The following is a 26,939-nucleotide window of genomic DNA, read 5'->3' as shown; positions in this document are numbered from 1 at the left end:
CTCTCCCACCACTTGGTGTCGGGTCTGATTTGGAGTCCCAGACCCGACACTTTCATAGAATCATAGAAATTTACAGCACAGGAGGCCATTCAGCCCATCTTGTCCGTGCCGGCCGACAGAGAGCTATCCAGCCTAATCCCACTTTCCAGCACTTGGTCCGTATCCTTGTAGGTTATGGCACTTCAAGTGCATTTCCAAATACTTCTTACATTTCCCATCATAATGTGCTGGGCGTGGTCGCACATCAGGTTGGCAGGCTATAACTAGCAGGGTACTGCAAGGATCAGTGCGTGGGCCTCAGCTATTCACAAACTACATCAATGATTTGGATGAGGGGACCAAATGTAATATATCCAAGTTTGCTGACGATACAAAGCTGGGTGGGAATGTAAGTTGTGAGGAGGATGCAAGGAGGCTTCAAGGGGATATAGACAGACTAAGTGAGTGGGCAAGAACATGGCAAATGGGATATTACGTGGAGAAATGTGGAAATGTGAAGTTATCCACTTTGGTAGGAAAAATTGAAAAGCAAAGTATTTTTTAACTTGTGAGAGAATGGGAAATGTTGGTGCTCAGAGGGACCAGGGTGTCCTTGTACATGAATCACTAAAAGTTAACATGCAGGTACAGCAAGCAATTAGGAAAGCAAATGGTATGTTGGCCTTTATTACAAGAAGATTTGCGTATAAGAGTAAAGCTGTCTTACTGCAATTATATAGGGGCATGGTGAGGCCATAACTGGAGTATTGTGTACAGTTTTGGTTTCCTTACCCAAGGAAGTATATACTTGCCATAGAGGGAGTGCAACGAAGGTTCACCAGACTGATTCCTGAGATGGGGGGATTGTCCTATGAGGACAGATTGACTAGACTGGTCCTATATTCTCTAGAGTTTGGAAGAGTGAGATGACCTCATTGAAACATACAAAATTCTTACAGGGCTTGACAGGGTAGATGCAGGGAGGATGTTTCCCCTGGCTGGGGAGCCTAAAACCAGGGGTCACAGTCTCAGAATAAGGGGTCAGCCATTTATGACTGAGATGAGAAGAAATGTCTTCACTCAGAGGGTGGTGAATCTTTGGAATTCTCTACCCTAGAGGGGGGCTGTGGAGGCTCAGTCGTTGAGTATATTCAAGACAGAAATCGATAAGTTTTGAATGTTAAGGGAATCAAAGGATATGGGGATAGTGCAGGAAAGCGGAGATGAGGTAGATCAGCCATGATCTTAATGAATGGCGGAGCAGGCTCGAAGGGCCAAATGGCCTACTCCTTCTCCGATTTCTTATGTTCTTATGTTCAACTGCACACTGAGGAAGTGGTAGCTTTTGCGGTTACAGTACATCTCAGCATTGAATTGCGGCACCCGCAAAGCCACATGTATGCAGTTGGTGGCGTCCTGCACCATGGTGAAACCTGATATCCTGGCAAAGCCTCATGCATGTTCCTCCTGCTTTTCTCTGTTTAGAGAGAAGACAATGAAGTCCCTTCTCCTGGAGTACAGAGCCTCTGTGACTTCCCGGATGCAGCAATGGATGGCGAACTGCGATATGTTAACTATGCTCCAGCCGGGAGGATCCTCTGACAAAAACATTCGGGGCCACAGTCACCTTAAGGGCCACTGGCAGCGCTGTCGTCGCCCTGCTCTGAGGCTGCAGGTCCGGTTCCAAAAGGTGGCAGAGTTATGTGACCACCTCTTTGTTGAAGCGGAGCCGGCGAATACTGTGCTCCTGGCTTAGGTGCAGGTAGGAGAAGTGCTCCCTGAAGACCCTAGGTGGTACGGCCTCCTGCTGAGAGCTCTCCTCCTCCCTCTGCTAGCAGTTTGTCTTTGCTGCATCTGCTCAATCTCCCTGTCATGCTGCAGTGCAGCGCGAGGGGGACAGTAAGTGGAGGTCCCATGACTGAGAGCAAGTGATGTAGTCAAAGGCCTTCCTTTAAGAGCCAATGCCTTCCCAACATCCAGCAGCACTCCCTGCACACTTGAATAACTTTTTTAATGTCTTACAGCAAGCCACTACTCACGCAAACTGTACAGGAACCAGTACAAAAGCAAAAAGCAACTTACCTTAAAGTTGCAAGTATCCCTTTAAGTAGCGCTGGTTGGGGGGTCCGTCGTGGCGCTGCACACCTGTTCAGCTGTGTGTGTTTAGGAAAGAGTGTAGAGTGGACCGACGACGTCTAAAATGGCACGTTGTGCGTAAAATCAGCATTACACGTGAATTGATGTCACCTTCTGCCTCATTTGATTTCTTCCGGCACAGGCAGTCAACGGCCGTGCTATCACCCTTCCCAAGATGGCAACCAGCGCGGGTCGCGCCGGAAGTCAGTGGAAGGATGGCGAGCGCCAGCTTTTGCTTCAAACCAGCTATAACAGCCGGTGCTAAGCTGCCGACTTTCACGGCCCTGAAGGTGAAGCCCAAGATTTTTGCTTCACGTAGCTCTCCCTTTCCCTGAACATCTTCCTCATCTGAAATATATTTAAATCATATTTAGAGGTCTACTTTTTGATTTTTTATTCATGAAAAATGTACCAATGTTTATTGTGGACTTTTCAAAAGTGTGTAAAAATTGCAACAACAAATATAAAAGATAACAGTTCATTAAAAATCAGAAAAAAAATAACGCAGTATCCTTGTCATCAGTATATATTCCTATCATATTCTCTTCCACTTTCTTTCCACCATGCTGTGGGCTTGGAAAAACTGACTGCACTTCAGAAACAGAGGAATTGGAATTCAGAGCTGGAAAACAAAGTACCGATTTTTGGGAAGCCAGTATTTTCAGTTCAAATCTAGAGAAACTCAGTAGAATACTGGTATGGGGGAAAAATTTCAGGAGGGTTCTCCCAATCTTCAAGGATTTGGAAGTTGGAAAAAAATAGAATGACATGAGATAAAAAAAATGGCAGTTTTCCTGGGAAACTGAAGAACTCTACACATACTATATGGACTAACTGATAAGAACAAATACGTTTATAAAGCGCCTTTAATGACAGGCTGTTGCAAGGTGTTTCATAGTCAATGAATTACTTTTTTGAAGTGCAAACATTGTTGTAATGTGGCAGCCAAATTGCACACAAACAGCAATAGATATATGCCCAGATAATTAAATTTAATTTAATTAAAGTAACAATATTGATAATATACCTGTTGTTGAAGCCAGAGATTCGTTCTTTATAGACAGAGCTCCCTTTCCCTGACAATCTTTCTCAGCTGAAATATATTTAAATCATATTTAGTGGTCTACTTTTTGCTTTTTTATTTATGAAAAATGTTCCAATGTTTATTTTGGACTTTTCAAAAGTAAACATTGGAACAACAAATATAAAAGGCAGCGGTTCATTGAAAATCAGATTTTAAAAAATTAAATAGTGCAGCATCCAAGTCATCTGTATTCATTCCTATCATATTCTCTTCCACTTTCTTTCCACCGTGTCAACGGCCATTTTTAGCTGTTCATGCCATTTCTCCAAGGTTTCCACTGCTCTTCAGCTGAAGTTACTGCAAGAGATCGGGAGCACTGCTGCGGATATTCCAGGCAATGGTCTTTAACTAGATGCTAATGAACGCTAAAAAAGTGACAAAAAAATTCATTGGAAATTGAGAAAAAACGAATGACCTTGTGTGAAAAAAAATAGGAATTTCTCAGTGAAACTGAAGAACTCTACATATATTATACTGACCAACAGAAAAGAACAAGTTTGATTATATAGCGTCTTTCATGACCTCAGAATGGTGGAAAGCACTTCACAGCCAATCAATTACTTTTTTGAAGTATAATCACGATTGTAATGTGGCAGCCAAATTACACACAAACAGATGACATTTTAATGAAATTAAATTAATATTGATAATATACCTGAAGTTGAAGCCAAAGTTTTCTGCTTTAAAGGCAGAGCTCCCATTTCCTGAACATCTTCCTCATCTGAAATATATTAAAATATTTAGAGGTCTACTTTTTATTTTTGAAGTGTTCCTATGTTTATTTTGCACTTTTCAAAAGTTTGTAAAAATTGGAACCAAATACCTAGGGCTAGATTTTCAGTATAGACAGTTTTGGGGCGCTAACCTTAGCGCCCGCCCGAAGTTAGCGCCCGCCCCAAAGTAGCGCCCCGTTGCCGGAAATTCAGTGGCTTCGCCCTAAGAGGTTGGTGGAGCGCTAAAAGAGGCGTTCCACTACTATCTTTAGGCGCTAAGCCGGCGGAGCAGAGCGCAACACCCGAGCTCGGGCGCAGCGCACGGCAGACACTCTGGTGCCAGTGAGCTCTTAAAGGGGAAGGGTGCATGTGTTTCTCTCAAAGGCAGAGTCTGGGGGGGAAAGGAGGATGTGGTGGTGGTGGTGGTGGTGGTGGCGGCGGCGGCCGGAAACATAAATACACCGTTCACAACAACACACTGGATCCTTCCACTCAACACATGCAGACTGCCGTTTATAGTGCAGGAGGAGTGCCCTTTAATTTGCGCTCCCCAGGGTGTGTTGCGTTCCATTTTACAAACGCTCTGGACGCCAGCCGCACAATGGGGCGGTCCGACTGAAGTTTGGATTCGGGGCGGCCAAAGGGCGTTGCACGAGGATGTGACGTCATTTTCTGCGCGCGCATCCGGGCGGCCGCTAAACTTTGCGCCGGCGCTAACGGGCAACTTAATTTGGGGCGGGGCGCAAACTGCGCTGCGCCCGGGCGCTACACGCATAGCGCCCGAAAATCACTTCTCTTAAGGCGCTAACTGCTGGCGCAAGCAACTGAAAATCTAGCCCCTAAAATATAACAGTTCAATGAAAATCAGAGAAAAAATATTAAATAACACATTGGCTATGTCATCAGTATTCATTGCCAGTGTATTTTTATTTTATTTATTCATTCTCAGGATGTGGGTGTCACTGTCAAGGCCAGTATTTATTGCCTATCCCTAACTGCCCTTGAGAAGTTGGTGATGAGTCACCTTCTTGAACCACTGCAGTGCGTGTGTTATTCCCAATGCTGTTCTGTAGGGAGTTGCAGGATTTTGACCCAGCGACGATGATGTAACAGTGATATAATTCCAAGTCAGGATGGAGTGTGACTTGGAGGTGAACTTTGAGGTGGTGGTGTTCCCATGCACATGCTGCCCTTGTCCTTCTAAGTGGTACAGATTGCAGGTTTGGGAGGTGCTGCAGTGCATCTTGTAGATGGCAAACTGCAGCCACGTTGCGCCGACAGTGGAGGGAGTGAATGTTTAAGGTAGTGGAGGGAGTGAATGTTTAAGGTGGTGGATGGCATGCCGATCACATGAGCTGCTTTGTCCTGGATGGTGTTGAGCCTCTTGAGTGTTGTTGGAGCTGCACTCATCCAGGCAAGTGTAGAGTATTCCAGCACACTCCTGACTTGTGCCTTGTAGGGTGGTGGAAAGGCTTTGGGGAATCAGGAGGTAAGTCACTCGCCGCAGAATACCCAGCCTCTGACCTGCTCTTGAGGCCACACTATTTATGATTCACTGTTGTGTATGTTATATCTAAATATAGGGCTGGAATTTGCTGCGTTCCTGGTTAGTTAGACTTTCTTTTGCTCCCAAAGAGTCTGCAAAGGGATATAGATAGTCTAAGTGAGTGGGCAGTAAGGTGGCAGATGGAGTATAATGTAGGAAGAATAGAAAAACAATATTTTTTAAATGGTGAAAAACTTTTAAATGTTGATGTTCAGAGAGATTTGGGTGTCCTCGTGCAAGAAACACAGAAAGCTAGCATGCAGGTACAGCAAGCAATAAGGAAGGCAAATGGCATGTTTCCCTTTATTGCAAGGGGTTTGCAGTATAAGAGTAAGGAAGTCTTGCTACAATTGTACAGGGCCTTGGTGAGACCACACCTGGAATACTGTGCACAGTTTTGGTCTCCTTATCTAAGGAAGGATATACTTGCCTTAGAGGCAGTGCAACGAAGGTTCACTAGATTGATTCCTGAGATGAGAGGGCCGTTCTATGAATCATAGAATCATAGAAAGTTACAGCACGGAAGGAGGCCATTTCGGCCCATCGTGTCGATGCCAGCCAACAAAGAGCTATCCAGCCTAATCGCACTTTCCAGCTCTTGGTCCGTAGCCCTGCAGGTTAGAGCATCCCAAGTGCACATCCAAGTACTTTTTAAATGTGGTTAGGGTTCCTGCCTCTACTACCCTTTCAGGCAGTGAGTTCCAGACACCCACAACCCTCTGGGTGAAGAAATTCCCCCTCAAATCCCCTCTAAACCTTCCCCCAATTACTTTTAATCTGTACCCCCTGGTTTTTGACCCTTCTGCTGAGGGAAATAGGTCCTCCCTATCCACTTTATTTAAGCCGCTCATAATTTTATACACCTCAATAAGGTCTCCCCTCAGCCTCCTCTGTTCCATGAAAAACAGACCCAGCCCATCCAGTCCTTCCTCATAGTTAAAATTCTCTACTCCTGGCAATATCCTTGTAAATCTCCTCCGTACCCTCTCTAGTGCAATCACATCTTTCCTGTAATGTGGTGACCAGAACTGCACACAGTACTCTAGCTGAGGCCTAACTAGTGTTTTATACAGTTGAAGCATAACCCCCCTGCTCTTGTATTCTATGCCACGGCTAATAAAGGCAAGCATTCCATATGCCTTCTTAACCACCTTATCTACCTGGCCTGCTACCTTCAGGGATCTGTGGACATGCACTCCAAGGTCCCTTTGTTCCTCTACACTACTCAGTGTCCTACCATTTAATGTGTATTCCCTTTCCTTGTTAGCCCTCCCCAAATGCATTATCTCACACTTCTCCGGATTGAATTCCATTTGCCACTGTTCTGCCCATCTGACCAATTTATTGATATCTTCCTGCAGTCTACAGCTTCCTTCTTCAGTATCAACCACACAGCCGATTTTAGTATCATCTGCAAACTTCTTAATCATACCCCTTATATTCAAGTCAAGATCGTTGATATATACCACAAAAAGCAAGGGACCTAGTACTGAGCCCTGCGGAACCCCACTAGAAACAGCCTTCCAATCACAAAAACGCCCATCAACCATTACCCTCTGCTTCCTGTCTCCGAGACAGTTTTGAATCCAACTTGACACTTTGCCCTGGATCCCACAGGCTTTTAACTTTGTGACCAGTCTGCCATGTGGAACCTTATGAAAAGTCTTGCTAAAGTCGATATACACTAAATCAAGCACACTACCCTCATCTACCCTCCTTGTTACCTCCTCAAAAAATTCAATCAAGTTTGTCAGACACGACCTTCCCTTAACAAATCCGTGCTGACTATCCTTGATTAATCCATGTCTTTCTAAATGAAGATTTATCCTGTCCTTCAGAATTCTTTCCAATAATTTTCCTACCACCGGGGTTAGGCTGACTGGCCTGTAATTATTCGGTCTATCCTTTTCTCCCTTTTTAAATAAGGGTACCACATTAGCAGTCCTCCAGTTCTCCGGCACCACACCTGAAGCCAGAGAGGATTGAAAAATGATGGTCAGGGCCTCTGCTATTTCCTCTTTTGCTTCGCTTAACAGCCTGGGATATATTTCATCTGGGCCTGGGGTTTTATCCACTTTTAAAGCTGCTAAACCCCTTAATACTTCCTCTCTCACTATGTTTATTTCATCTAATATTTCACACTCCTCCCCCCCGATAGCAATGTCTGCTTCGCCTGTCTCCTTTGTGAAAACAGACACAAAGTATTCATTAAGAACCCTACTGACGTTTCCCGCCTCCACACACAGATTACCCGCATGATCTCTAATCGGCCCTACCCTTTCTTTAGTTATACGAACATACATACAAACATACGAAATAGGAGCGGGAGTAGGCCTCTCAGCGCTTCGAGCCTGCTCCGCCATTCAGTAAGATCATGGCTGATCCGATTACTCCACATTCCTGCCTACCCCCAATAACTTTTCACCCCCTTGCTTACCAAGAATCTATCTACCTCTGCCTTAAAAATATTCAAAGACTCTGCTTCCACCGCCCTCTGAGGAAGAGTGTCAAAGACTCACGACCCTCTGTGAGAAAAAATTTCTCCTCAACTCTGTCTTAAATGGGTGACGCCTTATTTTTAAAGTGACCCCCTAGTTCTAGATTCTCCCACAAGAGGAAACATCCTCTCCACATCCACCCTGTCCAGACCCCTCAGGATCTTATATGTTTCAATCAAGTCACCTCTTACTCTTCTAAACTCCAGCAGATACAAGCCTAGCCTGTCCAACCTTTTCTTATAAGACAACCCACCCATTCCAGGTATTAGTCTAGTAAACCTTTTCTGAACTGCTTCCAACGCATTTACATCCTTCCTTAAATAAGGAGACCAATACTGTACACAGTACTCCAGATTTGGTCTCACCAATGCCCTGTATAACTGAAGCATAACCTCCTTACTTTTGTATTCAATTCCCCTCGCAATAAACGATAACATTCTATTAGCTTTCCTAATTACTTGCTGTACCTGCATAGTAACCTTTTGCGATTCATGCACTAGGACACCCAGATCCCTCTGCATCTCAGAGCTCTGCAATCTCTCACCATTTAGATAATATGCTTCTTTTTTATTCTTCCTGCCAAAATGGACAACTTCACATTTTCCCACATTATACTCCATTTGCCAGATCTTTGCTCCCTTAACTTATCTATATCCCTTTGTAGCCTCCTTATATCCTCTTTACAATTTACTTTCCTACCTATCTTTGTGTCATCAGCAAATTTAGCAACCATATCTTTGGTCCCTTCATCAAAGTCATTTATATAAATTGTAAAAAGTTGAGGCCCCAGCACTTATCCCTGTGGCACACCACTCGTTACATCTTGACAATCAGAAAATGACCCATTTATGCCTACTCTCTGTTTCCTGTTAGCTAGCCAATCTTCTATCCATGCCAATATGTTACCCCCTACACCATGAGCTTTTATTTTCCGCAATAACCTTTGATGTAGCACCTTATCAAATGCCTTCTGGAAATCTAAGTACAGTACATCCACTGGTTCCCCTTTATCCACAGCACATGTTACTTCCTCAAAGAACTCTTACTCTTAATATATTTATAAAACATCTTTGGGTTTTCCTTGATTTTACTTGCCAAGAATTTTTCATGCTCTCTCTTTGCTTTCCCAATATCATTTTTAATTGCACCCCTGCACTTTCTGTACTCCTCTAAAGATTCTGCCGTATTTAGCACTCGTTATCTGTCATACGCCTCCCTTTTTTTCTTTATCCTACCCTGTATGTCTCTAGACATCCAGGGGGCTCTAGATTTGTTAGTCCCACCTTTTTTCTTTTAGGGCACATGTTTGGTCTGAACCCTCCGGGTCTCCTCCTTGAATGCCTCCCACTGCTCTGACACTGATTTACCTTCAAGTAGCTGTTTCCAGTCCACTATGGCTAAATCCCCTCTGAGCTTAGCAAAATCTGCTTTTCGCCAATTTAGAATTTTTATTCCTGGTCTATCCCTGTCCTTTTCCATAACTACCTTAAATCTACGCCTTCTACCTGCCCAGCTTCATTCCCTAAAACTAAGATTCGCAACCCTCTGAGTGAAGAAATTGATGAGAGATTGTGCAGAATGGGCCTATACTCTCTGGAGTTTAGAAGAATGAGAGGTGATCTGATTGAAACATACAAGATTCTGAAGGGGAATGACAGGGTAGATGCTGAGAGGTTGTTTCCCCTGGCTGGAGTGTCAAGAACTAGGGGGCATAGTCTCAGGATAAGGGGTAGGCCATTTAAGACTGAGATGACGAAGAATTTCTTCACTCAGAGGGTTGCGAATCTTTGGAATTCGCTGTCCTAGAGGGCTGTGGATGTGGAGTCTTTGAGTGTATTCAAGGTTGAGATGGATAGATTTTTGGACTCTAGGGGAAGCAAGGGATATGGAAATCGGGTGGGAAAGTGGAGAGGAGATGGATGATCAACCATGATATTGAATGGCGGAGCAGGCTCGAGGGGCCATATGGCCTACTCCTGCTCCTATTTCTTTTCTTCTTAGGACCCACACACAGTGCAGGAAGAAGTTTAACGACCTCACACGGGTGGTCATTGTGAGTGAACACTTCAACAAATGCACTCACCCACCAATAATCTCTACCTAGCAACACTCACACCCACATATCACACCTTGCACACAATGACAGCTATTCAACTATGGCACGCACATCACCCAAACACATTGCAGCACACTCACTCACACACTTTTCTTTCTCTTGCAGGCCAAGGTGGCTCACAACTGGAGGGAGCAGGAGCGGACAGGCAGGGGCCAAGTCTACACTGAACATCTGAGTGACCTGGAAAATCGAGTGCTGCAGATCATTGGGCATGAGCTCGTGGGCACCGTGGCCGCTGGCAACGTTGATCCCCTTGGGGGCAACAAAGGTATGTTCATGCCTACTCCTTCTTCTCACATCCCACTTCCCCCTCAGCCCACAATCGTTTCGTACTTTCAAGCAACTCATGTTGTATGCAAGCATTTCTACCTTCCTGCCCACCTCCCCTCACTATAACCCGACTCTTGTGCCTTTCTGCTTTCAGATAATCAGCAAGCACCTGAGCAGCCTGTCCCTGAGGGCACCGCAGAGAGCGAGGTATAAGAGGAGCAGGAAGAAGACACCACGTCACTGGATCTCTCATCTGCAGACACCAGCTCAGATACGGGCACTACGCATTCTTTAGAGGCTAGTGTAGTAGCGGGATCTGCAGCGAACACAAGTGGACTGCAGCAAGGCCAGAAGAAATGCGTAGCTCGGGGGCCAGCTCTCCGGAGGGCGAGTTTGCACGCAAGATCCACTGCACAGGACTCAGATGTGGAGGCTGATGTAAGAAAACTACTAGGCACTTGGTCTAAGCGTTAAACAAAGTTTTAATCAATTGTTTTACAACATGGAGGTCTAGTTGTGTCCTTCACTAGTTCCTGTTAAGAATGTCCTGCGCAAGCTGGGCCCGTGCCCGAGTATTTATACTCTCCCTGGACAGTACCACCCGCAGGCCGCTCAGTATTATTTCATAAGTCTTTCTTTCATGAATGACTGATTCATGTCATTCTTCCCGCCTGAAGGATTGGTAGTCCGGTGACTTCCTTCCATCGGATTAATCAGATTACGAATAGCCGCAGTCGTTTGGATCTCTGTTTGTGGCTGGAAGGCACGTCTCCTCGGACCGTGTCTGGGTCCCTGGGTCGCTTGGTTCATACCGGCGGGCTGGCAGAGCCCGTGTTGCCTTGATCAACCTGTGGGGGACTGGGGAGATCATGACTCCGGGCGCGGGCCCCCACAGGCACAGAGCTGGCTTCATCCTGCTCAGTAGTTGGTGATTGACCGGTGTCCTGGCTTTGGGTGGTCATCCCGCAGGGAGCGCTCTGTTCCCCGGGTTGATCCGGTGGAGTAGCTGGCAGATCCCTTGACATCTCGGGTAGGGTGTCATCCTCGAAGGAGCGCAGAGTTATCGACGTCGTTAATACGGATCCCTCTATCGATTGGGTCCGCGGGACCGGCTGGGCAGGGAGCCAGATCCCGAAGTGAAACTGTAGACTCCCGGCCATCAGGGTACCGCACGTACGTGTATGTGATAGTAGATTGGCAGTTAGGATCAGATCAGCCATGATCTTATTGAATGGCGGAGCAGGCTCGAGGGGCCGATTGGCCTACTCCTGCTCCTATTTCTTATGTTCTTATGATTGACATCCGTTAGTTCCACTTCGTCGACAAGGGGATCACTCTTGGAGGATCGGACAAATCTTCAGAGCAGCAAGGGGCCAGGAGCTGCCAACCATGATGGTAGGGACGTCCCATGAGTGGAGCGACGCTGGAACCCGAAGAATCATTCGTGAGAAGTAACATTGGTGGATGTAGAAAGGAGAGACCTGATGGAATACAACGCGTCAGGGAGCATAGTTTCCCACTGCTGGTCTGGTAGGTTGTCTGATCTTAGTGCAAGGCGAACAGCGTTCCAAATGATAGCGTTGTATCTCTCAACCTGTCCATTTCCAATAGGATGATATGGTGTCGTTTTACTTGTGGCGATTCCCCGTTGGGAAAGATAACTTTTGAGTTTGCTTGACATGAAGGAGGGACCCCGATCAGAGTGGATGAAATTGGCCATACCGCAAAGGGAAAAGACCTGATTGAGGCATTTGATCACTGTGGAAGTAAGCATAGTGGGACAGGGGAAAGTAAAGGGAAAACGTGAATATTCGTCCACCATAGTAAGCAAGTAGGTGTTTCGCATTGAAGAAGGCAGTGGCCCTTTAAAGTCAATGCTGAGTCGCTGCATAGGCTGTGTAGCGTGTATGAGCGAGCCATCTGACGGACGGAAGAATTGCGATTTTAAATCCGCTCAAATTCTACAAGTGGAGCATGTTCTTTTCACGTCTTCCGTAGAAAATGGGAGATTTTTAGATCGCACAAAGTGTAACATACGGGTAACGCCAGGATGGCATAAATCAGTATGAAGATCCGCAAGAGTCGAAGTTGACATAGAAGAGCAGAATGCACGCGTGAGGGCATCTGGGGCCACATTATCTTTGCCGGGTCGATAGTGTGTGGTGTAGCCAAAGGCAGCCAATTCCATTCTCCAGAGCTGTATCTTGTTATTCTTGACCTTAGTGCGTTTCCAGTTATCCAGCATAAAGGCCACGGAGCGCTGATCAGTTATAAGTGTGAAATGGCGACGAGCGAGAAAATGACTCCATTTACGTACTGCTTCGATGATAGCCGTAGCCTCCTTTTCGACAGGAGGATAATGGAGCTCGCTACCCTGCAAAGTTCTGGACAGAAATGCAACGGGTCGACAGCCTTGATTCAAGGTAGCCGAGATCGCCACCTCCGATGCATCGCACTCGACCATGAAAGGGAGATTTTCATCGATGGAACGAAGTGTGGCTTTTTCCAGTTGTTGCTTGAGGAGGTCGAAAGCTGAATTAGCCATTGCCTCCAACGGAAATGACTTCGCGTGAAGCAGAGGCTGGATCTTGTCAGAAAAGTGGGGTATCCACTTCACGTAATAGGCGAACATGCCGAGGGCCCGACGAAGAGAGCCGAGATTCGTAGGAGAAGGGAGCTCCTGAAGAGGACGAAGTCGCTCCGGATTCAGTTTGATGACACCATTGCCCACCCAGTAGCCAAGGATGTTGACTGCTGGTACTGATTTCACAGATTTGGACTCATTTAAGGTTAGGTTGCGACAACGGAGAACGTCAAGAAATTTCTGGAGATTGGCATCATGCTCCTTCTGGTCATGACCAGCAATGGTGATATTATCCAGATATGGAAAAGTGTCCGTTAATTTCTCCTGTTTGACTAGGCTGTCCATTGCCCGTTGAAAGATGGCCACCCCATTGGTGACCCCAAACGGAAGGTGACAAAACTGGTAAAGCCAACTGTTGGCCTCAAAGGCCATATACTTCTTGTCAGAGTCCTTTAACGGTACTTGATGATATGCGCTCTTTAATTCAAAAGTTGAAAATACCCTGTAGTTGGCAAGGTTATTGACCTTGTCATCGATGTGTGGTAGTGGGTAGGCATCCAGGTCAGTATACTGGTTAATAGTTTGCGAGTAATCGATGCAAAGCTGTTGCTTGTGTTGCTTCAGAGGATTTTTAACGACGACGACTTGAGCCCGCCAGGAAGATGAACATGGCTCAATGATACCGTCTGCGAGAAGGCGAGAGATTTCTGCCTCGATAAAGGATAGATCATCTTGACTGAAACGTCATGATTTACTGACTATGGGCTTACATCGGGGGGAAAGATTGGCTAACAAGGAGGGCTTGTCAAGCGAAGCCACCGAAAGTGCACAAAACGGTACTTTGGAAATAGTAAGCTCCGGCTTTGACCCTCCAAACTCGAAAGTGAGTCTTTTGTGTTGCTTCTGGAAATCCTGTCCCAGGAGCACATCACTGCATAGGTTTTTGAACACCCCAAGCCGGGTGGAAAAATAAGTGCGGCCATTGAGAATAAGGTCGACAAGACAAAAGCCGGGAGAGTTGGTGGTCAGTGTCGTCAGAGCCATTGCAATTTCCCTGCCCGAGGGGTAAATACACAGTTTTAACTTACTGACAGCCTGCTCACTGATGAAGCTATCAGAGCTACATGAGTCGACTAGTGCACTCAAAATGTGTCCATTTACCGAAACCTTCGTGGCTACATGGGACAGGCTTTGGGGAAAAACAGCTGTGATGGGAGGAGGTGCAGTTTTATACTTGACAGCTGTAACATTAGTAGTGGCTCTTGGGGGAGGAGCAGTTTTATAGATGACAGCTGTAACATTAGTAGTGGCTCTTGGTGAAGGAGCAGTTTTATAGATAGCAGCTGTAACCCTAGGAGAGGCTCTTGACTGACATACTTTAGAAAAGTGACCTTTCTTACTGCAATGATTGCAGGTTGCATTACGAGCAGGACAAAATTTCCTATAGTGAAGTGCACCTCCACAGAAGAAACACTTCTTTTTAGATTGCCAAGGTGCCGCTAAAGTAGGGTCATCATCAGCTAGGATAGAGTCGTCATCAGTCAGGGCTTCTGCCTGAGGCTTATCGGAGTAGTCACTAAAAGTGATAGCAGCAGTCCGTGCATGTGGTAAAAGATAGGCATCTGCATTTTTTTTTGCTATATGCCTGGTCATAGGCAGCTTGTAACTCGAGGGCTTTATTCTCCAACAGACGCTGGCGTATGAAGGGAGACGCAATTCCATTAATAAAAGAATCACAAATTAATTCCTCCTGGTACTGCTCAGCTGAGACAGCTTTGAGATTAGTCTTTGCTGAGCCTGTGAAGCTTTTGAAGGAATTCGTCAAGTGATGCCCCGGGTTGTTGTCGAGTTGTGGCCAGTAAGTGCCGAGCAAAAATTTTGTTTGGGGCCTTAACATATAGTTGCTGCAGTATTTGGATAGCGGAGTCACAGTCTACACAGTCTTCGATATAGTCAAACACATGAGGAGATACATAATTGGCAAGCATTTGTAACTTACCAGGAACATTCTCACCACAAGCCCTGAGGAAGTTGCTGAAGGTACGATACCAGTGTTTCCATACCATAGCAGTTGTAGGTGAATTCGGGTCCAGGTCAAGACGGGCGGGTCTATGTAGTTTCTCCATGATGGATTGATTACTACGTCTGGTTCCCTTCTACCGTTTGAGTTGTAGCCGTCTGTTCCCAAAATCACTCAGAGCGTGGAGCAAGTTTCAGTTGATTAAATTGATGTAAGAAAACTACTAGGCACTTGGTCTAAGCGTTAAACAAAGCTTTAATCAACATGGAGGTCTAGTTGTGTCCTTCACTAGTTCCTGTTAAGAATGTCCTGCGCAAGCTGGGCCCGTGCCCGAGCATTTATACTCTCCCTGGACAGCGCCACCCGCAGGCCGCTCAGTATTATTTCATAAGCCTTTCTTTCATGAATGACGGATTCATGTCAGAGGCCTTCAGAAGAAGGGTGACAGACATGCACATGGAAATGACAGGTGCAATGACAAGGCTGCCAGAGAGCCTTTCAGCAATGGCAAGGAGCGTGGAGGAGTCTGCCTCCAACATTGTACAAGGCTCTGCGCAGAGCATGGAGCCCATCATTTCCAGTTTGCAAATGATAGTAGACTCCCAGAGAGACTGTAGCAACCCAGACGTGATGGCGCGCATGATGGGCGATGTCGCAGCTTCCATTGCAGCACAGGCGGAAGCCACCCAACGTCTTAGTGCTGCAGCGGAAGCCCATGCAGTCTCTGCTTGGTGGTATCCAATCTCTGGCTGCTCTCATGCAGTCTCTGCATGATGCCACCTAAGCTCTGACTGCTGCCATCATGCCAGGATCTACCTCCATCCACCGGGGCTTTCACGGTGTCGCAGCAGGCCAGCAATCTGTGCTCCAACAGATTGCTAGGGATGCTGAGGTGCTGCCCCGGGGGAGTGGCAGTGGGTCAGTGGAGCAGGAACCTGCTGTCCTCTCTCAAGATGACAGCATTCCTGCTCCCACCACTGCCACTCTGCCATTGCCCTTATCACTGCTCGTCATCCAGCTAGCCCAGACTGCTGCCGCTCATGCCGAGGTGGTGCAGTCTACAGCCAGACCTTTTAGGTCCAAAGCTGGTCGAGGTCGTCCTGCAAGGCCATCTGAAGTGTCCCGCACAGAAACTCATTAGCATTCCACCAGCCATGCTGCAGCCACTGGGGAAGCACTGCATAGGAACACTACACTAGGAAAAGGCACATGAACGACAGGCACTAAGGGATTGCACAAGGGTGATTAGTTAATAGTATTGATGTTATATGTGTATAGATAAATGTATTAATTCTGTTTGGATTCTTTTATGGTGTCTCCCATTTCAGCTTTGCGCTGTAAAATGGCCTGCGGCAGGAATGGTATGATGGGGATGTGGTGTGCACAGGGATCTGGGGTTTCAATCATTCGAAGTGGAGTCTGATGAGCTGGTCACGGACCACCTTTCTGGAAGGCTGATTGAATGGCTACCTCCTCCCTCGCTCCTGTTCCTCCTCCTCCTCATCTTCCTCCTCCTTCTCTTCCTCCTCCTGAGGAGGTCACGCAATCCCTGGTGGCAAGGGTTGCACCCTCATGATGGCCAAGTTGTGGAGCATGCAGCAGACCTCCATGAAATGGGACACCCACTCAGCCGAGTACTGGAGGGCTCCTCCCGAGCGGTCAAGGCAGCAGAATCTTTGCTGCAGTGGGCCGATGGTCTGCTCAATGATAATCCTGGTGGCAGCATGGCTCTCATTATATGAGTGCTGGGCAGGAGTGTTCGGGTTGCGGGGGGAAGTCATGAGCCAGGTGGAGAGCCGATAGCCTTTGTCATGGTAGCTGGAAGAGTGCTGGCACACTGGTCTGGCGCAGGATGAAGGCATTGTGGCTGCTGCCAGGATAGCAGGCATTGACATTAAGAATTCACTGTGTGTGGTCGCACACCAACTGCACATTAAGTGAGTGGTAGCCTTTGCGGTTACAGAAGATCTCAGGATTGTTATGCGGTGTCCGCAAAGCCACGTGGGTGTAGTCAATGGCGCCCTGCACCATTGGGAATCCCACTATCCTGGCAAAGCCACATGCACGCTCGTCCTGCTTCTCTCTGGTGATTGGGAAGCCAATGTAGTGCCTTCTCCTACTGTAGAGAGCCTCAATGACCTCCCGAATGCAGCGCGATGGATGGCGAACTGCGAGGTGTTAGCTACATCTCCTGCTGCAGACTGGAAGGATCCGCTGGCAAAGAAACGGAGGGCCACGGTGACCATGAATGCCACTGGGAGAGCCGTGATCACCCTGGTCTGAGGCTGGAGGTCTGGTTGCAGGAGGTGGCAGAGGTCTGTGACCACCTCCTTGGGGAAGCAGAGCCTTCTAATACACTGCTCCTCACTTAATTGAAGGTAGAAGTGCTCTCAGAATAGCCTCGGAGGGTAAGGCCTCCTGTTGAGAGTCCTGATGGCCCTCCTCCTCCTTCTGCGCACATGTTCCCGTCTTTCTTGCTGCCTCCGCTCCCACCGCCATAGATCCTGGAGGGCGAGGTAGACTGCCAGTACAGTCCCCATTAATCTTAACAAGTGCTGTAGTTTGAATCTTTCCAGAAATAATTATGCAGTTTTGTACTTGCCAGAACACTCCTGATACCAAAGAACCTTGAAATTACTAAAGAAAACAGTTGCAGTAGCAAGAACTAACACAGAGCCACTCAAACTTCACAAACCTGTCAGATGTGAGTGATTGGTGATGATCCCTTTAAACAGCATCACTGGAGCTGGCTTCCTGCTGCAGCACGCCACCTCACTCTGTCGTTAAATCCAGCCGGTTAGTCCATTGGCTATAAGGAAGTTGGGAGATTGGGCATCCAGTGAGTGTTGCACACTCACTGACGTCACAATCTCCATGATGACGAGGTCCCTGGTGAGCATGTTTACCGGCAGCGCTACCGGTGAGACCGATGTAGTGTGCAGCGCTAGAACCAGCATCAGCTGTCATTACAGCTGTCAATGCTGTTTTAGCGCCATCTTGTGGTGCTAACCACACAAATTTTTTCCCCCATTCTTCCTCTGGGTGGCTAAACATGCCTTTCTTTCTACTGTTCTAGTGCTTTCCTAGGTGCAACCTGTGGGTCAATATTGCAAGATTTAGTCAGCTGCTCATATTCAACAAGAGTCATGGGGTTCAGGTGGCCTGCTTCCTAAGAGAAAGCTGCTACTGGCTGCATTGCTGGAGCTTGTCTTAGAGCAGACTGGCGTTGCCTCTTACATGCTACTGGCATGGTGCTGTGAGAGAAAAATTCAGCGGTCTGGCATACGTTGTTGTCACCTGCAGCTGTCCCCATCCCTCTGGACCCTGGATCTCTGTACCTACAGACCAGGAGGCTGGCTGGATAAATGGCAGCTATCAGATCTAGTAAGCTGAGAGACAACAGCATGCATCATAGCTGCCAGGGTCTAGAAGGCAGTACCCAGGGTACTGTCTATTCTATACCCCACTGCCTTCAGGACAGCAGTTTTTGCTTTCATGGAGGTGGAGGCACCAACTGGCCCCTGACCATTTCTTAGGTGAGGATCAGCTTCAGATTTAAATACAGCTTCCATGCATTCCATTGAAATCTGCAACAGAGAAAATACTTCCCTGATGTTGCTGCAAATAAGAGCTACAGACTCAAAAGTCACACCTGTCAGTTGCCGCACATCCTTGGAAACTGACCTCAGAGCCTGCACATCCTTCTCTTCAGGCAAGTAACTATAAGTTCTAGGTCGCATGATTCCAAAGCCATGGGCAGCCTTCTCCTCAGCCTCTGCTGGGAAGGTGGGACATACCCACCCACTCCCCATTCCTCCAGCTCACTTGTACTCTATGAAATACTCTGCTACATCCTAAGTAACGCTATCTGATTCCATGCACCTTGCGACTTATCTGTTGTTCTCCGAGCCTGCTGCTGAAATTTTCAGCCAAAAATGTTTTTTTTAAGGCTGCACTCTAATTTCCAAGCACTTGAACACATTACTTCCTTTTCATGGGATTTATGGCAATAACACCTCCAGTGGATATGCAAATGAGATGACCCATGAAACTTTGCTGCAAAGAGCTCTGTGGGTGCAACTCATCTCACATTGGCACAAATGTAGCACAACTGACTGCATGCAGGTTCAGGGCCCAAATGTCTGTGGCCAGTAAAGGTTTTTCAACATCAATTATGGCTAAACAGTTAAAAGACAATTATCTCTGATAACTCATTACATCCTTTCAAACAAATAGTACAGGATTTCTTGCTCTTGCTTAGGTTATTAAAACAACTCCAATTAAACTGATGCTTTGGAAGCATTTCTACACGTACCTTTGATAGGTGAAGCTGTCTGGAATGAAACGTCACCATTTTCTGCAAAAACAGAAATAATATTCCATTCAGCTATAAGAGCTATTACTGATTGTGACAGATGCATTTTAATCTTTATTGATCTTGTGCTCAGTACATTGTTTCATTTTTTTGACCTTCGAGTAGCATTACTCTGCAGTTCTGAGGGTGTCTGATCATATGCTGACTGTATCAGCAGCTGTTACAGTAACCATCTAGAAATTTCCTTCAATTTTAGGGAGGCTGAGAACACAAGCATCTTAAAACTTAATGCTGATCAAAATTTGGGACAACACTTCTGTCATTACAAAACAGCAAAACCTGTGATTTATTGTGAGCAACATCACAGAAGATCTGCCAGTATAAATAAAAGTGTTGCATCTAACATGCAACACTTTGGCACGTGTACAAAATAAATTTAAAAAGGATGAAGATTGTCTCTTAATGCTGGGCACTTCTGATCTGCAGGCTGAACCTTACAAGCATTTTCCAATATGTACAATTTATCATCAACAACTTTGGTTGAGCTGAAGCTGTATTTACATCACAAAAATTAGCTTTGTAGCCTTAAAGAGACACAGTACCACCTTAGCAGTAGAATAATACAAAATGCATTTCAAAATGTAACATTGTTTTTATAAAAGTTTTACCATTTGACTTATCACAACATAGGTAGTCCACTAATATATTCATATTTATATACTTAACTGTAAAACCATTGATTGATACAAGTACAGGTGACCTCAGATGGGAAGGACAGGTGGATTACTGCCATTATCTGACACAGGAGATTTCCTTAATTGAAATAGGTGCAATTGAGCATACCAATGGTGGCTCATGCTCTGCTGGTATAGGCCTTTATACCCCACAGGCCACAGGGCTATTTCTCAATGATTTGAGGTGGATGCCTCTCTGGGTGGTGAGGTGCAGAATGTGTTATCCTTTAGATTTACATAACCTTTTTGTACATGGAACAATTTCCCCCTCCCCGTGCACCAAAATTGTAATTTGAGAATACTGAACATTTGCTCTGTAATGAAACAAATTACTTTCAATACCTGACTATACCCATGTCTTGCTGGCATCTGTGGATTAAGAAGAGAGCCAGGAGCTGATCTCCAAAAACCAGCCTTGCAGTCTGTTATCTCATTGAAGGGAGGAGGTGAAAGGGCAGGTGTTGCATCTCCTGCACTTGCACACTTGGAGTACTGCGTGCAGTTCTGGTCGCCATATTATAAAAAGGATATAGAGGCACTGGAGAAGGTGCAGAGAAGATTTACAAGGATGATACCAGAAATGCAAGTGTATACATATCAGGAAAGGATGAACAGGCAGGGTCTCTTTTCTCTTGAAAAAAGGCTGAGGGGTGACCTAATAGAGGTCTATAAAATTATGAAATTTTATAGCTAGAGGTCATCAATATAAGATAGTCACCAAGAAAGCCAATAGGGAATTCAGAAGAAACTTCTTTACCCAAAGAGTGGTGAGAATGTGGAACTCGCTACCACAGGGAGTGGTTGAAGCGAATAGTATAGATGCATTTAAAGGGAGGCTGGACAAACATATGAGGGAGAAGGGAATAGAGGGTTATGCTGATAGATTTAGATGAGGAAAGATGGGAGGAGGCTCGAGTGGAGCATAAACACCGGCATGAACTGGTTGGGCCAAATGGCCTGTTTCTGTGCCGTATATTCTATGTAATCCTATGTAAAAACTCAGGTAACCATGACTGTTTAAGGATTGAGGAGGCTCATCTTGGAGATTAGTGCTGAAAACTGCTGACTTGCCTTGGAGCAAACTTTGTATCCAAAACATCCGGATGATACTTCTTCAGGTGCTCCACAAGAGGCATTGGGGGAGAAATTTGTTTTAGCCAGTAAAGCTGCCGGTGTCACCAGCAACTGGAGTTAATGGCCGCTGAAAATGGCCGCAACACTAATGGAGCAAAATTCATCTGGGGGGATGGAGATTGTTGGCACAGTTCTAACCTGCCGTGCAGCTGCAGCGTTGCAGCTTCCCACAGCCTCTGGAGGCAAGGCTGTGGCGCTCGCAAGAAATTGTGGGCAATGAAGATGTCTGAGAATTAAAGGGGCCATGCACATTGAAGCAATACAAATTAAAATGAAGTGAAACAATGCAGTTTTCAGCCCTTTCTGCCTTTTAAAAAAATATTTAACATTAAAAAGTCCCAAATGTGAATATTCAGCTCTTCAAGTTGAATTCCCTTCCTAACCTCAAAAAATGGGAAAAATGCCTCAGCACTAACACAAATGGCTCAACAAGCCAGGGAAGGGGCACCCAAGGCCGCGCACGCAGCACTCCAGCTTTGTACAGGAGGTCAACACTGGAAGACAGGCCCTCTGCCCACAGGGGCTAGCAGGCCCTACAGAAAGAACCATGTGGGAATACATCACCGAGGCCATCACTGTCAGCAGTGTTGCCCCCACCACCTGGCTCCAGTGCCCAAAAATGCTTCATGACCTCAGACCACTGGTCAAAGTCAGTGACTGCATCTTCAAAAGCCAGCTCCTACCAACTGCACCACGAGTCTCACACTGCTCAATGCACAATCCCCACCCCCAATCACTCACCTACCAACAATCTGCACCAATCATGAGGCACATCTCCCATTTCTAGCCTCACCTCACCCCCTTGGAGGAGACGGTGCAGGCCATTCTTGACAGGGGCATGGCTGAGCCCTTGGCGAGCGGTGGGGCTGAAAGGAGACAAAATGCTGGTATACTCATATGTTATCCACCTTCTGGCATGCACCTCATGCTTTCCCTCCTTCCCATCACCACAACTCCACCCTTGTGCCTTCCTCATTTCACATATCCAAGAAATGCAGCCCACCCAGGCAGCGGGTGACCAAGAGGGAGAGGGGAGTGAAGAAGAACAAGAAGAAGATTGATTTGACACGCCCAGCCACCAGCTCCTCAAGGACAACCAGTAAGAACATTTCCAGTGTCCACCACTGAAAGTCAGCAGCCTTCCACCAGCCCTGCTGCAGCCACTGGGGTAGCACTATGTGACATCAGTAGGATAGGCAAAGGCACACACAAGACACTCACAAAGAGAATGCATACAGGTGATGAGTTGATTTCTTGTCACATTAGATGGATAGACATATATAGGTGAATTGGAAAGTTTGCTTTGTGGTGGCTTTTAATTCAGCATCATGGCCAAGAGGACATTGTAATGTCAGTAACAGATGGAAGGTAAGGTGTGGGACAAATGTTGAAAGGGGAATTGGGGTTGTGGTCACTGGGACTCCAGCCCGGATATCCAAGCCAAAAAGGGGCTGCCTGGGAAGCATCCTTCCGTCTGATTCCTCCTCGTTTCCTCCTCTGCAGCTTCCTCCTCTTCTGTGTCTTCCTCTTCCCTCTGCAAGCGGATGCTGTAAATGTGAAATGACAACATAAAATGCAGGAAATACTCAGCTTGTCAGGCAGCATCTCCACCTGAGACATGAACTCTGTTTTTCTCTCCAGGGATGTTGTGTGACCTGCTGAGTATTTGCAGCATGTTCTGTCTTCTCAAAGGCCATCATTTATCATCTGAGCCCTTCCAAGCATCCAGCAGCACTCCCTAAACACTTAAAAAACGTTTCACATCTATTGCAGCAAGCCACCACTTCAATAACATTTTTAAAAAGTCCAAAACCTTAAATCCAAACTTACCTGAATGATGTGTGTGTCCCTTTAAGAGATGTAGACATCGCCATTGTCAGCCTGCTTGCATGCCAGGTTAACCTGTTCTTGGGAATATGGGCATTCTTGGCATGTTCACATTTAATAGCTATCTTTAAATGCCCTGAGAAGGTCAAGATGGACCTTCTTCTTACATAAGAACATACGAAATAGGAGCAGGAGTAGGCCATTTGGCCCTTTGAGCCTGCTCTGTCATTCAATAAGATCATGGCTGATCTTCTATCTCATCTCCACTTTCCTGCACTATCCCCCATATCCCTTGATCCCTTAATATTGAAGCTGTCAAACACTGACAATCTGTCCTCCAAGTTAATTCCTTCCTCTCAGGATGATTTAGAGATCTCTCCGGAACAGAAAGCTGAATGCTGCAATTTGACAGATCGCAGCCATTCTGCTTTCTGTGCCGGTGAGATGAGGGACTCCCGAGACCTGAAGGAAGGAAGGCTGTAAAGGTAAGTAAAAACTATTTAAACACTTTAAACACACCAAACACACTTACCTTTGCACTCATGCACCCATCACTCACCTGAACACCGGACATCACGACCCCTCCAAGCCCTTCAGCCCGACGTTCCGCCTCGCTAACTTGGCGTGGTATGGAGCCGTCGGGAATCCCACACTTCAAGAATGAAAATAGGGATTAGGCTAAAAACTGCCTGTTAACTACCTGTTAACATGCAGTTAATTGGAACTAATCCCCTTCCCGCCTCGGGGAGGCGGGTCCCAGTGCGGGTCGGGTAGCCGCCTCCTTTGAAACTGGCATGGAGGCGGGTTGGGGGCGGGATTGGTTCGTGCCCCCCGATTTAGGGATTTTAACCCCCCACATGCCTCCAATCCCGCCTCCACAGCACAATGAAAATCCTGCCCGAGGTGTTCGGCGCCTTCCCGGATGCTTCTCCTCCACTTTGTGCGGTCTTGGGCCAGGGATTCCCAGGTGTCGGTGGGGATGTTACACTTTTTCAAGGAGGCTTTGAGGGTGTCCTTGAAGTATTTCCTCTGCCCACCTGGGGCTCTCTTGCAATGCCGGAGCTCCGAGTTGAGCGCTTGTTTTGGGAGTCTCGTATTGGGCATGCGGACAATGTGACCCGTCCATCGGAGCTGATTGAGCGCGGTCAAAGCTTCAATGCTGGGGATGATGGTCTGAGCAAGAACACTGACGTTGGTGCGCCTATCCTGCCAATGGATTTGCAGGATCTTGCGGAGGCAGCGTTGGTGGTACCTCTCCAGTGCTTTGAGGTGCCTGCTGTACATGGCCCATGTCTCTGAGGCATACAGCAGGGCGGGTATCACTGCTGCTCTGTAGACCATGAGCTTAGTGCCGGGTTTGAGGTCCTAGTCTTCAAACACTCTCTTCCTCAGGTGACTGAAGGCTGCATTGGCACACTGAAGGCGGTGTTGGACTTCGTCGTCGATGTCTGCCCTTGTTGACAGTAGGCTCTCGAGGTATGGAAATTGGTCCACGTTATCCAAGGCCTTGTTGTGGATTTTGATAATCAGGGGGCAGTACTGTGTGGCGGGGGCAGGTTGGTAGAGGACCTTTGTCTTACGGGTGTTTAGTGTAAGGCCCATGCTCTCGTACGCTTCGGTGAAGGTGTTGACGATGGTTTGGAGTTCGACCTCCGAGTGAGCGCAGACGCAAGCGTCGTCTGCATACTGTAATTTGACGACAGAGGAAGGGACGACCTTGGATCTGGACTGGAGGTGATGGAGGTTGAACAGTTTCCCGTTTGTTCTGTAAATTAGCTCCACTCCAGTGGGGAGCTTACTGAGGGTGAGATGGAGCATTGCAGCAAGGAAGATCAGGAAGAGCGTTGGTGCGATGACACAGCCTTGCTTGACCCCAGTTCGTACGTGAATTGGGTCTGTGGTGGAACCATTGGTCAGGATCACGGCTTGCATGTCGTCATGAAGCAGGCGGAAGATGGTGACAAACTTTTGAGGGCAGCCGAATTTGAGGAGGACACTCCATAATCCCTCACGGTTGACAGTGTCGAAGGCCTTTGTGAGATCAAAGAAGGCCATATACAGCGGTTGGTGCTGTTCCCTGCATTTCTCTTGTAATTGATGTGCGGTGAAGATCATGTCCATTGTGCCCCTTAGTGGGCGGAATCCGCATTGCGACTCTGGGAGGAGCTCTTCGGCCACTGGGAGAAGGCGATTGAGGAGGATTCTTGCAATGACTTTCCCTGTGGTGGACAGCAGGGAAACTCCTCTGTAATTACCGCAATCGGACTTGTCACTTTTCTTGAAGATGGTCACAATTACGGCGTCTCCGAGATCCCCTGGCATGCTCTCCTCCTTCCAGATAAGAGAAATTAGTTCATGAATTCGCTCCAGTAGTGCTTCTCCGCCATGCTTTAGTGCCTCGGCGGGGATTCCATCTGCTCCTGAGGTCTTGTTGTTCTTCAGTTGTCAGATGACCTTTTCAACCTCATGCCGGGCTGGGGTTGTGCTGAGATGGTGGCGGGTAGCATGCTGTGGGATGGAGCTGAGGACACTCGCGTTGAAGACAGAGTTGTGGTTAAGGAGATCTTCGAAGTGCTCCTTCCAGCGGGCACGGACTGCCTCTCTGTCCTTGATGAGTGCCTCTCCGTTCTTGGCCCGCAGTGGGGTAGGGCCTTGGGCCGTAGTTGGTCTTGAGTGCGCTAAAGAATCTACGCACGTCGTGGTTGTTGGCTAGCTGCTGGATCTCCTGCGCTTTCTCCACCCACCATCTGTTCTTTAGGTCGCGAGTTTGTTGTTGGACCTCAGCTTTCAGGCTTCTGTAGAGCTGCTTTGTTGCTCTCGAGTTGTGTCGCTGTTTCCAGATCAGGAATGCCTTGCGCTTGTGGCTTATTAGCTCCTGGATCTCCTGGTCGTTCTCGTCGAACCAGACTTGGTGTTTCCTGGTCGAGTGACCGAGCGTCTCTTCACAGGTGCTGATTATGGAGGCCTTGAGTGCAGACCAGGCGCTGTGGGCAATCTGTGTCTCTGCATCACTGGGAGTCGTCAGGTTGTTTGTGAGGCGCAGGCTGTCTTGAATATACTCAACGACTGAGCCTCCACAGCCCTCTGGGGCAGAGAATGCCAAAGATTCACCACCCTCTGAGTGAAGAAATTACTCCTCATCTCAGTCCTAAATGGCCGACCCCTTATTCTGAGACTGTGACCCCTGGGTCTAGACTTCCCAGCCAGGGGAAACATCCTCCCTGCATCTACCCTGTCAAGCCCTGTAAGAACTTTGTATGTTTCAATGAGATCACCTCTCATTCTTCTAAACTCGAGAGAATATAGGCCTAGTCTACTCAATCTCTCCTCATAGGACAATCCCCGCATCCCAGGAACCACACTGGTGCACCTTCATTGTACTCCCTCTCTGGCAAGTATATCCTTCCTTGGGTAAGGAGACTAAAACTGTACACAATACTCCAGGTGTGGCCTCACCAGGGCCCTATATAATTGCAGTAAGACGGCTTTACTCTTATACTCAAATTCTCTTGTAATAAAGGCCAACTTACCATTTGCTTTCCTAATTGATTGCTGTACCTGCATGTTAACTTTCAGTGATTCTGGTACAAGGACACCCAGGTCCCTCTGAACACCAACATTTACCAATCTCTCACCATTTAAAAAATACTCTGCTTTTCTATTTTTCCTACCAAAGTGGATAACTTCACATTTCTCCACATTATATTCCATTTGCCATGTTCTTGCCCACTCACTTAGCCTGTCTGTATCCCCTTGAAGCCTCCTTGCATCCTCCTCACAACTTACATTCCCGCCCAGCTTTGTATCATCAGCAAACTTGGATATATTACATTTGGTCCCCTCATCCAATACATTGATGTAGTTTGTGAATAACTGAGGCCCAAGCACTGATGCTTGCAGTATCCTACTAGTTACAGCCTGCCAACCCGAAAATGACCCGTTTATTCCTACTCTCTGTTTTCTGTCCGATAACCAATCCTCAA

At 47.0% G+C, this 26,939-nt stretch overlaps 1 protein-coding gene across 1 annotated transcript in view; it reads right to left on the bottom strand.

Annotated features, from left to right (window-relative positions):
- The window catches only part of LOC147104262 (uncharacterized), a 270,460-nt gene that overhangs the window by 125,787 nt on the left and 117,734 nt on the right, over nt 1-26,939 (bottom strand). Inside the window, exons 11-13 of the mRNA XM_085962175.1 lie at nt 19,262-19,303; nt 3,855-3,920; nt 2,227-2,463 (exon numbers count right to left, since the gene is read on the bottom strand). Of these exons, the coding sequence (XP_085818301.1) occupies nt 2,227-2,463; nt 3,855-3,920; nt 19,262-19,303 (345 nt within the window). The remainder of the gene's footprint in view (nt 1-2,226; nt 2,464-3,854; nt 3,921-19,261; nt 19,304-26,939) is intronic.

The sequence above is a fragment of the Somniosus microcephalus genome, chromosome 19 (assembly GCF_052327205.1).
Source record: "Somniosus microcephalus isolate GS21.2 chromosome 19, FLI_Smic_1.0, whole genome shotgun sequence".
In the NCBI taxonomy this organism is placed as follows: domain Eukaryota; kingdom Metazoa; phylum Chordata; class Chondrichthyes; order Squaliformes; family Somniosidae; genus Somniosus; species Somniosus microcephalus.
This window is presented reverse-complemented; position numbering and strand designations above follow the sequence as displayed.